General features: G+C 46.3%; 1 protein-coding gene across 1 annotated transcript; it reads right to left on the bottom strand.

Moving 5' to 3' along the window:
* Nucleotides 1-7,027: 7,027 nt before the first annotated feature.
* LOC103717677 (peroxidase 1-like) lies at nt 7,028-9,029 on the bottom strand. Its single transcript, XM_017845324.5, has 4 exons — nt 8,560-9,029; nt 8,278-8,466; nt 8,028-8,193; nt 7,028-7,678 (listed from the first exon to the last, which is right to left on the bottom strand). The coding sequence occupies exons 1-4, from the start codon at nt 8,776-8,778 to the stop codon at nt 7,269-7,271; spliced, it is 984 nt and encodes a 327-aa protein (XP_017700813.1). The 5' UTR covers nt 8,779-9,029; the 3' UTR covers nt 7,028-7,268.
* Nucleotides 9,030-13,672: the final 4,643 nt, after the last annotated feature.

The following is a 13,672-nucleotide window of genomic DNA, read 5'->3' as shown; positions in this document are numbered from 1 at the left end:
ATGAAAATACATTTCCTAGACTTTGCATCCAATTTGTTTCTACTTGTAGAATCCTCATAAACATAAAAAATGAGCCAAAAGTTCTTAAGTGTGATAAATTTACCTCCTTGTCAGTCCATGCTTCCTCTGGTAATCCTCCATCCAATGGAACTGAGGGTCCTCTGTTTATCAAATATGCAGCAGTGTTCACCGCATCGGCCCAAAACTATTTAGGCAGCCCAGCTTGCAGTCTCATGCTTCTGGCACGCTCCATGATAGTGCTGTTCATGCGCTCAGCTACACCATTTTGTTGTGGTGTTCATGGAACTGTCTTCTCTTGCCTGATTCCATTAATAGCGCAGTACTCCTCAAACTATTTGCTGCAATACTCTCCTCCATTGTCCGACCTTAAGCACTTCAGCTTCAGACATGTTTAATTCTCAACAAGAGCTCTCCACTTTTTGAAGACATCAAATACATCATATTTATTTTTTAGGAAATAAACCCACAGTTTTCTTGTAGCATCATCTATGAAAGTGACAAAATATGAAGAACCACCAAATGAGCATGCCTGGGTTGGTGCAAAGACATTAGTATGGACCAACTCAAACTTCTGTGACTGTCGAGGTCATCTCTGTTTCAAGAAGCTCACTTTCTTCTGCTTTCCAAAGATGCAATCTTCACAAAACTCTAGATCCACTGATTTGAGCCCTGAGAGCTTTTCTTTGGAATGCTTGATCTTCATTCCCTTCTCGCTCATATGTCCAAGTCTACAATATCATAATGTTGAATCTGTGCTAAACTCTGCAACTGAGATGGAACTCACAGTGCCCTCTATCACATAGAGCGTGCCCTCTTTCTTACCACGAGCAACCACCATAGATTTTTTAATGATCTTCCAAGAGTCACTAACAAATGAAGTAGCATAGCCTGCACTAGCAAGCTATCCAATAGATATAAGATTTCTTCTAAGACTGGGCACATGTCTTACATCTGTCAGCTTCAAGACTGAACCGTTCACCATATTTATCTGCACATCTCCATTGCCAATGATGTTACAAGGCTCTCCATCTCCAAGGTAGACATGTCCAAAATCTCCTTGGGCATAATGTGTAAGGATGTCCTCCTGTGCAGTAGCATGAAAAGAGGCGCCAGAATCTATAACCCTACACATCCAAAGATAAAAGTAAAGTATCAGTATTAGAAATTTCAGCAACATTTGCTGAAAAGCTAGTCTCCTGTGTAGTGCTTTCTGTGACTCTGTCTGATTCTTGTAGGCCTTGCAGAAACGCCTAATATGCCCCTTCTTGCCACAGTGCCAGCAACCATCTCCTTTGTCTTTGGTAAACCTTGATTTGCTTCTTCTTGACTTCGATCTACTATGATTCTTTGACTTATACTGTGACTGACCTCTACCCTCCACATGTAGAGCTGTCCCTGATTTTTCGCCGGACGCTTTCCTTCTCATCTCCTCACTGAGTAGAACACCAACAACGTCATCATACTTCATATTAGATGATCCAAAGGAGTTGCTTAAGGCCATGACCAGCCCATTCCAGCTTTCTGGCAGGGAGGACAAGATCAACAGAGCTCGAATCTCGTCGTCGAAGTTGATGCTGACCGAGTTCAACTGACTGGTGATTGTATTGAACTCATTCAGATGTTCAACAACACTCCCGTTTTCAGCCATCTTCATATTGAACAGCTTCTTCATCAAAAACACCTTGTTTGATGGCGATGGCTTCTCGTACATCCTTGCCAATGTGCTCATGAGATCCGATGTGGTCTTCTCATTTGATATGTTGAATACAACAGATGCCGCTAGGGAGAGGCGAATCGTCTCGAGGGCCTTAGGGCCTTCCGATCTAGGATCTCCCTCTTTTCGTCAATCATATCTATCGGCTTTTTAGTTTTTCCTCCAAGCGGAAGATAAAGATCCTTCTAATAAAAGTAGTCTTCAATCTGCATCTTCCACAGCCCGAAGTTCATCCCGCTGGACTTCTCTATTCTAAGCTTCCCATCTTCCATTGCTCCTACTTGAATCACAAACAATGCTGTTCTAAAGAAAAGAACAGGGCTTTCCCAAGGAAAAGAGCAAGGCTTTTCCACGAATATAGCTCTGATACCAGTTGTTAGGAGATGGAATAGTATGAAGAATAGAGCTGGAGGAATAAAATAGCAAGCAAAACACAAGAATACACCAAATTTTTAACGTGGTTCACCCCAAGTTTGGGCTTCGTCCAAGAAGATCCTGCTGATGATTTTCTATTCGTTGAGAAGAGTACAAAACAGAGGGAAAAAAGAACCAGGAAAGAAACAACTTACTTCCTAAAGAAGACAACCTAAGAACTCACGTTCTTAATCTCTTCTTTTCCCTCTACAGTGCACTCACAAACCCCACAAATCAGGAAGAAGGAACTCCCATTTGCTCACCGCACAAAAGAGGAAGAAGCCCATGTCATTGTTCCCATCACCTATTCTGAAACAGGTTGTGCCTCTATTCTGTTGCAGAACCCACACACATCGCCATCCCCACGTAACTTCATCGCATTTTGTTAAGAAGGTAAGGTCTTCTACCATGATTTCAATGGCATGGTGACACGTGGCATGAAAGATTAGTAGGATAGAGTTGGATACGGCTCCACTGCTTAACAATATATATATATATATATATATATATATATATATATATATATATATATATATATATATCCATTACAAGGATAAGCTGTCTTCTTTTTTTTTTTGAAAAAATATATTTGCCAACAATTGTTCTTTCGGCACCTTGGCTGCCTCCATAGGAGAGATCAGGCGTAGGGATGCTAACGAGCCGAGCCGACCCCGAGCCGACGCAGGCTCGCTCGGCTCGTTTCATAAAATTCCGGGCTCGGGCTCAGGCTCGGGCTCGGTACCGAGCCCTGTATTGAGCTCAGGCTCGCTTGGCACAACCCGGCTCAGGCTCAGGCTCACTTGGCAAATCCGGCACGGGCTCGGGCTTGTAAAGCTCTTTTGCCCGAGCCCGTGCCCTTCCCATCCCCATCGTTCGTCGGAGGAGAGAAGAACGAAGGAAAGAAAGAAACAAAAGAAGAAGAAGAGAAGAAAGAAGGGGGTAGCCACAGGCACCACCGGCATGGGCGTCGGCCGCTGGCATGGCCGCGGGCTCGGCCGCAAGGGAGGGAGTACGGCGTCGTCATCGTCGTTGTCATCGATGGCGGAGAAGAGAGAGCCGAAGAGGAGAAGGGAGAGCTGGGATCGGGTGTATGTCGTCGTCATCGGGGGCGGAGAAGGAAGAGGAGGAGGTGGCGGAGCTTCTCGGAGAGCTGAGATCGGGTCTACGGCATTGTCATCGTCATCGTCTTCGTCGTCGTAGCCGTCGTCGGAGGGGTGGGGGGCATCGGCTTCAGGCTTGGGGGCGAGCCGGTGAGGAGAACGTAGAAGAAACCGAGAAGAAAGGAGGGGTTGGGAAGCAGGGAAGGTTCTGGAGAAACCAAAAGAAAGGAGAAGAAATTAAGAAAAGAAAAATGGGTTAACGGGTTGGGTTCGGGTTAACGGATTGAGTCCGAACCCGAACCAATCCAAGTCGATTTAAAGAAATTAAATGGATTTGGGTTAGCTCGGGTTAGGTCTGATCTAAATCCAACTGGGTTCAATCAGATTGGGATTTAAATTGATTAAGCCAAATAAAATTTAATTGGGTTGAGTTCAAGTTTAATTGGGACCCAATTAAATTGTTAATTGGACTAAGCCCTCATTTGGGCTCGTGAGCTGCTCGAGCCCGAGCCGAGCTCAAATTCAAACTTAAATTTAAACGGGCCTCATTTTGGGCTTAGGCGTTCAATTTGGACGTTGGCAAATAACTACCATACTGGCTATTATAAAACTTTTTAAAGGAAAAAACAAACTCCTTTTATTTTAGCACAGTGGTTACGTGTCTTTGAAGGCTAGTAGTAGGTAGTAGGTAGACAAGGAAAGGTCATAGAATTAAAGTATAGCTGCTCTCATGTAAGTGTTCCCGTCTTTCAGATTTCTTACAACTCTCTGCTCTCATGCAAGTGTTAACGTCTTCAGAATTCTTACAAACTCTCCTTATCTTCTGATGCAGTATCTTTGGTATGTTAACAAACCCCGGAAGTTGGCTGCTTCAGTGCTGATGACTGCATGCTTTTATACCAACTTCAAATAATGCAAGGGAGCCCAGCCATTTCAAGCCCATCAGCTTGTGCACAACCCTTTATAAGGTGGTGGCAAGGATAATGGTGGGCAGGATGAAGCATCTGCTGCCAGGCTTCATTTGCCAGGAGCAAGGTGCTTTTGTGGGGGGTAGGAATATCTCTGATAACGTCATGCTGGCCCAAGAAATGATGTGGGATCTTCGACGAGCCTCTAAGCGACGAAGCATGATGGCTGTCAAGCTAGACATGGAACAGACTTATGACAGAATTCGGTGGAGTTTCTTGCAACGCGCTTTGGAGTGCTTCGGTTTTCATGAGACCTGGATTGAGTGGGTGTTGGGGTGCGTCCGGGGGTCGAGATTCTCCATCTTGATCAACGGCATGCCCTCCCCCTTCTTTAGGTCTACTATGGGGCTTAGACAGGGATGTCCTTTATCCCCATATTTGTTCATCATCTGTTCAGATGTCCTGTCTCGGGCTCTGCGGGGTGTTTGTGCTAACCGAGAGCTGGAGGCGTTTGTTCCCGCCCTAGGGTCTCGGTCTATATCGCATCTACTATTCGCAGACGATTGTCTACTCCTGGCCAGGGCGCAGGTAGAGGATGCACAAGTACTCAGGAGAGTATTAGCGGAGTACTGTGCAATGTCGGGTCAGAAGGTAAACCTTCAGAAGTCAACAATTTCCTTCAGCCCTAGCACTAAGCATAGGGTCAGACAGGAGATTCGGGGGTTACTTGGGATGCCAGATCAGGACGGGACCTGGAGTTATCTAGGAGTACCCATCACGGGTCGGAGGTTACGGGTGGCGGAGTGTTCTGGTCTGGTACAGAGGATTCAGAGCAGAATGGAGGGTTGGAGGGCATCTTCACTCTCCATGATGGGTAGATTGATGCTGATTAGGTCAGTGCTAGCTTCCACGCCGGTCCACTTCATGGCCAACACAGTGGTTCCGAAAACAGTGCTAATGAGGATTGAGCGGCTACTTCGGAGCTTCCTGTGGGGGTCGTATGGAGGGGGTCACGGGATGCATCTAGTGGCATGGGAGAGTGTCTGCCTACTAGTGAGTGAGGGTGGCCTCGGAGTTTTGTCTCTTGTGGAGCAACGTGAGGCGCTGATTGCCCGACATGCAGCTCGATTCACGCTGGAGCCACAGGGTTTCTGGAGTCAGACTATGGCTACCAGATATGGCCGTACTGGCACTGCAGGGGCGATTCGCAGTGGGCGTCGTTGTTCATTCATGTGGCGAGAGATCGCTAGATATCTTCCCACGGTCGAGGAGAATACTAGATGGTTGATAGGCGATGGGCAGAGTATTGATGTGGTTGGTGACCCATGGGTGGGTGCCCTACCATTGAGACTCTGACCGACTATGGTTGACATTGAGGCAGTGGAGGGACTGCGGGCTGTGACCTCCTTGTCCCGGGCAGGGCTGCCTGGGATGAGGTTAGGTTGGGTCACATGTTTGGGGCACACTTGGCTGAGAGGGTTCGGTCCCTTCCGATCCCGGGGTATGTGGGTCCGGATACCTGGGTGTGGAGCACGTCGTGCAGGACCGGAGTGAGGGTGGGGGACCTCTCCCGTGTGCTCCGGCCAGAGCATGGGCCAGGACCGGAGTGTGCCTGGGTCTGGCGCCTAGGCCTCCATCCGAGGGTCGCACTGTTCTTATGGAAAGTTGCCTGGGTTCGGCTTCCGACAAGAGCAGTATTGAACGAACGGGGCTTGAGGATGCCCCCAGAGTGCGAGGCATGTGGAGCTGATGAGTCGGTAGACCATGTACTGTTTCAGTGCACATGGGCGAGGGCGGCGTGGTGTGCGGCGGGGCTGCCATGGGAGGGTTGGACCCGTGGGGACCAGTTCTTACGAACTATCCGCTGGTGGTCGGGTAACACATTGACACGCCAAGAGGCGGTTAGAGCGACCTGCACAGCATACCAGATATGGCTGGCTAGGAATGCTCGAACCTTTGGTGAGCAGAGCAAGTCGCCAAGGCTCGTGGCGGAGAGCGCCCGAGCGCAGACGGCAGAGATTAGTCGTGCTTCCTCCTTAGATGGACTTTTGATAGCTCGGGATATCTGGGGTTCCCCTTCTGCCTCGGCAGCTTCTCACACGGTGTTTTTCACCTGGGAGCCCCCATCCCCAAGCTTCCTCAAAGTCAATTTTGATGGGTCCGTGCTGGATGGTGGCACGATAGGTGGAGCGGGTTTTGTTATTCGGGACCCGACCTCCTGGGTAGTGGCGGCGGGAGGCTGTCAGGTATTTGACTGCACGGTTCCTGGAGCGGAGCTGAGAGCTACCTGGGCGGGTCTTCGACACGCTCAGCATGTGCTCTAAGCTAGATCAGTCATCTTGGAGGGTGACTCGGCTACGGTCATTAGTTGGATCCAGGGGGGTCTGAGAGCCGGTGCTGCCGACCATCCCTTGATCCGCGATATCTGGTTGATGATGAGGGACGAAGGGGTGGTCCAGGCGAAGCATGTGTTTAGAGAAGCCAACGGGGCTGCAGATTGGGTGGCCACGTATGTGGCTAACCATGCCGGTAGTACCTTATGGGCTGGGGACGGGGAGCTGCCTCGGGAGCTCCGGGATGTTTTGTTTTCCGATTTTATTGGGTGTATCCGTACACGTGTTGTATAGATCACCCAGTTTAGCAACAAAAAATAATAAAAAAAAAGAAGCAATGCAAAGAAAATATTAAAGTGGTTTCTTTCTTTCTTTTCTCCATATGATGGAGCTGTTAGGACTCTCCGTTAGAACAAAGTAGATCGATGGCAACTTGAGAGTCAGAACTTGGAAGGCGGCTGGAGATTTTTGATTAAAGACCATCCTTTGGTTGCAGCAATTACAATACAATCCAGTAATGGGAAAAGGCAAGATAAATTAGTGCAAATCTTAATAATATAGAATTATGCATGCAAAGCAACTACACTACGTTCCATTACTGCTCAAGTAAATGGATACACATGCCGTGGGAACAAAGTGTCACACAGAGCAGAGAATCAGAGAAACTCTGCCTTATTGCCACCAATTCCTTTCAACAACCTAACGAACCAAGAATTCGTAACCTTATTAAAAATAGACTTCACGGCAAAAGTTTCTGACATCTTCTATCACACCTGGTCTAGTTAACAAAAGCACATTTCTTCCTTATCTCACCTTTGCCGTGCGTGAGGACTTCGATCCTTCCCATTTTAACCATGGACTCCGCAAAGTCTTTGAAGAACTCCTCTGGCCACGCCATGGCCTGGCGCTCGACGTATGCTTTAGTCTCAGGGTCATGAAGGAGTTGATCATCAGATGTGAAGAGCCCTCTCCCTCTGGACACACCTTTGTAGTAGGCCAAGTCAAAGTTTCTGGAGCTCCCAGGATCCATTTCCACCCGGGTCGTGTTGTCATTGGGCTTACATTCGCACATCAACTGGGGTACGTAGGTCGGATCCAACGCCGGGTCCAAGCCGAAGCCACGTCCGGTGAAGTTGTAGAGGCGCTCCGTGAAGGATGAACAAAGTGACTGCCCAATGGTATGCGCACCTGAATGCAATGAAGAAACCAAAAGTTGGCTTGGCTATCAACCAGTGTAGACGCCTGAGTTTTCCATGATCTCTGAACTTTATCAAATGCAAAATTTATAATCTAAGACAAGTATATGTAAGGTTAAGGCCTTAAGGGTCGGTAATACAAGAGACTTGGGTTTGATTGCACCCTCGCTCCAGTGTTTGTCTGTGTTTTCATCCATTCTAGTTCTTTGAAAAGAAAAAGAGTCGCATAAAAGGTTTAGTTTAGATCAGCAGGTTGGATTTTTTTTTTTTTTTTTTTGAGAAATTGTGTATGAATAATTAGTTATAATCAACTTGAGATGCAGCTCCACGGTCAATTTTACCTGTTAGAACTGCAAGGTCCTTGGCAGTTAAACCTTTTTGGATAAAGATGTTTTTCAGAACAGTGATGTTTGAGGTCGGTGGTTGCAGGTTTGCTTGGGTATCTGAGGCTTCTGATCTGCTTCCATCCCTTCGGCCAGTCTCTATTGCATAGTATGGTCCATAGGTCTGGAAAAGAAGAAGATCACTGAGAGTCGAACGAGTGTCTTAGATACAGTTAAACTATTCTTGTCATAAGAACATAACTCTTACCAATTTCACCGAATCCCGAGCAATCATAGCCAAGATGTCTGCACAGGAGACGATTCCGGGGCAAGCCATCTCCAATTTAGCCTTAATATCATCGATCGCATCGAAACCTCGAAGGCTTTGATTTGGAGGTGCATCTTTCTCAGCAGGGTTGTTATTTGTAGAATTCAGTAGAAGGGAGGCATCACATCCCTTCATAGAGAAGAAATGTTGTGAGAACAGATTTATCCAAAATCCGTGGATCATAAAACAACGTGCATGTCGTATGAGATTTAAGTTACTTACATTGACGAAACAATCATGGTATTGCATCCGTAGGAACGGTCCGGTAAGGAATGGAGCATTTGCTATGATCTTAGTCATTTCTTGGAAAACTATAAATTCTGCATGGGGGCATGAGTTTTTATAGAACCCATACTCCAATTGTGCTTCTGTTGAGCCTATGAGAAGGAGTGCGAGGGCCAAAGGAACCATGGTTCCAAAGAGAGCTCTGTAAGACACCATTTTTGCAGACCAAGCTATGGAAGAATCCCCTGCGGCTGAATGAAACTGGACACGGTATCAATTTATAGTCGATCAGTGGCGAGCATTGGACCTCCCTAGATGGCTGCTATGGAAATGGTGAAATCTCCTTCAAAAACTAATTAAGTGGTATCAGGATTTTATAAGCAAGTGGGGATGAGCTGGAAATGGCATGTGTTTAGGCAGAAGGGTCGACCAGGCAATGTTGCGAATATTTGACATGGCATGTGTTTAGGCAGAAGGGTTGACCAGGCAATGTTTGCAAGTATTTGACATGGCATGTGTTTAGGCAGAAGGATTGACCAGGCAATGATGTAGAAGGAGCAGCTAATCCAAGTATTAATCTATATGTGGTGATTGAATTTGTGAGAGGAGTCTGACTTTGTATAAGATCCAACAACTGCAAGTCCAGCTGTGGAGGAAAGATGCCGAATTATTGTTAATGTAAACAAATGGTCTTCAAAGTATCTTAATATTCACCCAACTGCTGATGCTAATGCCAATAATAAGAAATTACTATCTCTCCTATTTATTTTGTGGAGGTTGGTAAGAGAAAATAATCCTAACATGTGCTTGAAGAAAGCGCGTCCTATCAACTCTACAGCCCAAACTATTCTGCAGTGAGATGAAGACTCCTTCCTACATCTGTGTTCTTCTAGTGGAAGTCATTTTGACAGGTGCGCATTTACTTGACCTTTCAAGTCCCTCAAGGCAAGTTCTTGAAGGATTAGTTCTACAATGATCTTCTGACGGGGGACGAAAGAAGGATTCAGCGCAGTGGTTGTTTCGAGATCTGTGTAGGCGGATGAATGAGGAAGATTGGAGTTCTTTGAGATCTATGCGAGGTACGATCCAACGGTTGACTTTGCGAAAGAAGATCAATTTTTATTTCTTGTGAAGGTTACAATCCAAACCTATGATCTTCCAGCATTATGAAGTCATCACCTTTTCCATTTCTCCATGCCACTACCTTATAAAGGGTTGATCCTTTTTTTTTCTTTTCTTTTCTTTTCTTTTTTAAGGAAAGATTAGGCACAAAAGCCTAATCAGAACATGAAACAAAGACTTGTAAAGAGTTAGTTCTCAAAAAGCACGTTAATCAAGAAGAATGAGATAGTTGAAGTCATAAATCCACAAACTCGTGTCTTCAGTTTTTTTTTTTTGTAAAGATTGGGGATTAGTTCTTTTCTAATCCCCATCTAGATCCTTACGTCGTCTCTCAATATCTATGGGTTTGGTTAGCATCATATCGCCGACAAATCCAATATATGTACATAATTATTATTTAATAAAACAAAGGGCAGCACAACCTCCCATTCAATCAAAAAGATAAAAAAAACATATTGGCATTTTATTTTTATTTGGAAGGTTCCCCAGAAGTTGAACGTTGTTAACTAAGACCGCTAGAAATTTCTTGGGGCCTTCTAGGTTCTAAAAAATATGACTAGTTAAACATAAGAGGTTTGTGATGGAGACCATCTACCAGTATCAAGCCAAATGTCAAGTTCCAAAAGAGATTTTTTTTTTCTTTTTTTAAAGTGACAACGAAAGAGCGTTGCTTTTGATAGTGAGTTGTAGGTGGTATGTCTCTATAATTCACTATTCTCTTTCTTTAGGAAATAAGGAGGAAGCAAGCCACTTCCCCAATTTATTAGATCCAAGAATGAATGTACATGAAAGAAAAGAAAGCTTTTAAGTTTTTCCTTTTTTGAGAGAGAGAAGAGAGAGAATAGGAGACTAATGAGCTTCAGCCATATTAGTCACCTGCAATTTTATTAAAAGAGGAAGAAAAAGTTAATGTACATACAAGAAAGACTGCAGGCAAGAATTTACGTCTGAAACAATGCAGAAAGAAGATTCAAAAAGAGCCAACATAAGCCACTTCCCCCAATTTTATTAAAAACTTTTAAGTTTTTAAGCTTTCCCACCAAGGAAAGAGTGATACAAGCAACTATTTACTAAGCAACCCGGTGTTTTTAGCATTTCATTGGAGTTAGAGTTAGATTTGTTCTTGTCAAAAGAGCTCCTGAATAAAAAATTGGTGCTTCGCCAGCAGGAAACTTTTTGGAGACAGAAGTAGAGAGTACAGTGGATTTTGGAGGATGACCGGAATACCAAATTTTTTCATTAGTCGACGATCATCCAGAGGCAGCGGAACAGGATCAGAGCTATCAGAGGGACTAATGATCAGATGTCGGAGAACTCTGATACGATTAGGGCAGTACTGGAGCAGTTCTTCAGGGCTAGGTGGACTGAACAGATGGAATGTGGAAGCCAGCCTGATTTACCGATGCCTTCAGTTGTGGTGTTTGAGGAGGACAATGCAGCATTGACCAGTCCTGTATCGGAGAGAAAGATCCAGGAGGCAGTGTGGTCCCTTAAGGAGGACAAGGCACCAGGGCCAGATGGTTTTCCACTGATTTTCTTCAGGAGGTTTTGGAGGCTTATTGGATAGGATGTGATAGAGGCTATTCAGTAGTTTTTTAGCTCATGAGTGATGTCGGCAGATTGGAAGAGAACCTTTATCACCCTGGTCCCAAAATGGCAGGACGCCACAGAGTTGGGCCATTTTCATCCGATTAGTCTGTGTGCTATATTATATAAGGCTACGACAAAGATACTGGTAGTTAGATTGAGAGACATCCTTTCGAAGCTTATTAGTCCTAAGTAGGGAGCATTTGTGGATGGACGGAGTATTTCTGATAATGTTCTAATTGCTCAGGAATTCATATTTGATCTCAATAGGGCCCCGATTAGGAGGAGTATGATGGAGATAAAGCTTGATATGGAGAGGGCTTATGACAAGATGTGTCGAAACTTCGTACAACGGGCGCTGGAGGACTTTGGATTCCATGAGACTTGGATCAGATGGGCATTGGGGTGTGTTAGGGCACCATCGATCCTTCACCATCCTAATGAACGGTACACCCTCGCATTTCTTTGAGTCCTCTGGCGGGCTTCATCAGGGGTGCCCCCTATCTCCATTGCTTTTATTATATGTGCAGATGCTATGTCCAGAGCACTTCGGCGTGCAATCGACTCCCAGGGGTTGGAGGTCTACAAACTAGTGCAAGAGTCCACCCCGATTTTCCACTTATTCTTTGCGGACGACTGCTTGTTGTTGGCTCGAGCTACGAGGCAACCTGCTCGGACCATCAAGGGTATCCTTAGGGACTACTATGAGGCTTCTGGGCAATGGGTCAATCTGGCCAAGTCAGCTGTTTGCTTCAGTCCGAAGACCAAGCCATGAGTGAAGACAACCATAATGGAGATTTTGGGTGTAGGTGAGCAGGAGGGTGTATTGAGATACTTGGGGGTCCCGATCTTGGGACCGCCTCTGGAGTAGAGACTGCTTCTCTCTTGAGCTCAGTATCAGGCACAAACTAGAGGGCAGGCAGATGCACTCACTTTTCATGTTGGGCAAGGTCACCTTGGTGCGATCGGTTCTGACCTCAGTCTCAATCTACTTGATGACCAACCCTATACTCCCAATGACGCACTTGAGAACCCTTGAGCAGATCTTCAGAAACTTCATTTGGAAGAGGCATGATGGCAGAGGAGGTATTCATCTGATAGCTTGGGAGGTACCATGCCAGCCGACCAGAACTGGTGGACTGGGGGTGCCATCGTTAGTAGCCATGCGGGAGGACTTGCTGTGAGACTGGCAGCCCGATTTTTGTTGGAGCCTGAGGGTTTATGGTCCTCATTGATGAGGGCCAAGTATGGGGCCAATCCGGTGGCGGTGAGCATCCAGACGCGACACCACTGCTCACCTATTTGGAGGGAGATTTGTGCCAGAGCACCATGGGTGGTCCGGTGATTAGATGGGCCCTTGGCGATGGGCGGTCTGTTGATGTACTAGAGGATAGCTGGGTGATGGAGATGCCTATTAGTCCGTTGCCGATTATGGTGGATACAGCTAGGTTGGCTGGATAGAGGGTCAGTGACCTACTTGTTCCTGAAGGGGGTAGTTGGAGTGAGGGACTGATATGGGAGTTCTTTGGGGAGCACTTAGCAGAGCTGATATGGGAGTTCTTTGGGGAGCACTTAGCAGAGCGGATCTTGGCCCTTTCTATTCCAGCCCGGAGGGAGCCTGATAGATTAGTATGGATGACGATGGGGCGATCCAGGGTGCGTGCCAGGGACCTCCATGCGTTGTTCAGTGGGGAGGCAGCTCGGTAGATCGAGGGAGGTTAGATATGGAGGATGCAGATCCATTCGCGAGTAGTTCTTTCTATATAGAAGGTAGCATGGAGCTGCCTACCGACCAGAAGGATGTTAGCAGGACAAGGAGTTCGAGTTACCCCGCATTGTGAGACCTGCCTGGATATTTAGGAGACCATCACCCATGTCATCCTTAGATGCCCTAGGGCTGTACGAATTTGGGAGGGGTCTTCTATGCCCTTCCCATAGGCACTGGAGTCAGTAGAGGATCTGTTACATTACTTGAGAGAGTCCATAAGTAGACCGGACATAGTCGAGGAGGACATTAGAAGGGCGTACCTAGTTTACCACATATAGTTAGATAGAAATGCCCGCCTCTTCGAAGGCAAGGTGTCGGATCCGAGGACAGTGCTCGACAGGGCTTTTCGTCATTCGGCAAAGATCACCACATCTGCTGCATCGAGTTCCTTTGGAATGGCCAGGGACATTTAGGACACCCATTCCGCTATTATAGCATCCAGATTTGCCCTATTTTCTTGGGTGCCCCCACTCCTTGGTCATCTCAAAGTGAACTTCGATGGCAGCGTATCGGCGGATGGAGCATATGGAGGAGTGAGTTTTGTGATTAGAAACCATTGTGTCACACTGGTTGTAGCGGGTGGTTGGCGTACTCTCGGTTCAACTGTCATTGTGATAGAGCTCCGGGCAGCAT

Source organism: Phoenix dactylifera, chromosome 1 (assembly GCF_051530095.1).
Source record: "Phoenix dactylifera cultivar Ajwa chromosome 1, Ajwa_hap1_PhDact_Kaust_v1.1, whole genome shotgun sequence".
Taxonomy (NCBI): domain Eukaryota; kingdom Viridiplantae; phylum Streptophyta; class Magnoliopsida; order Arecales; family Arecaceae; genus Phoenix; species Phoenix dactylifera.
The sequence above is the reverse complement of the archived record's forward strand: the minus strand, read 5'-3'. Positions and strand labels throughout refer to the sequence as shown.

What these genes read in the sequence shown, in the direction of transcription:
- LOC103717677 (XM_017845324.5), bottom strand. Translation starts at nt 8,778, where the DNA reads ATGGTGTCTTACAGAGCTCTCTTTGGAACCATGGTTCCTTTGGCCCTC. An exon ending in ACCATGATTGTTTCGTCAAT is followed by an intron (nt 8,467 to 8,559) that starts GTAAGTAACTTA and finishes TTCTCTATGAAG; the next exon opens with GGATGTGATGCCTCCCTTCT. An exon ending in CTCGGGATTCGGTGAAATTG is followed by an intron (nt 8,194 to 8,277) that starts GTAAGAGTTATG and finishes CTTCTTTTCCAG; the next exon opens with ACCTATGGACCATACTATGC.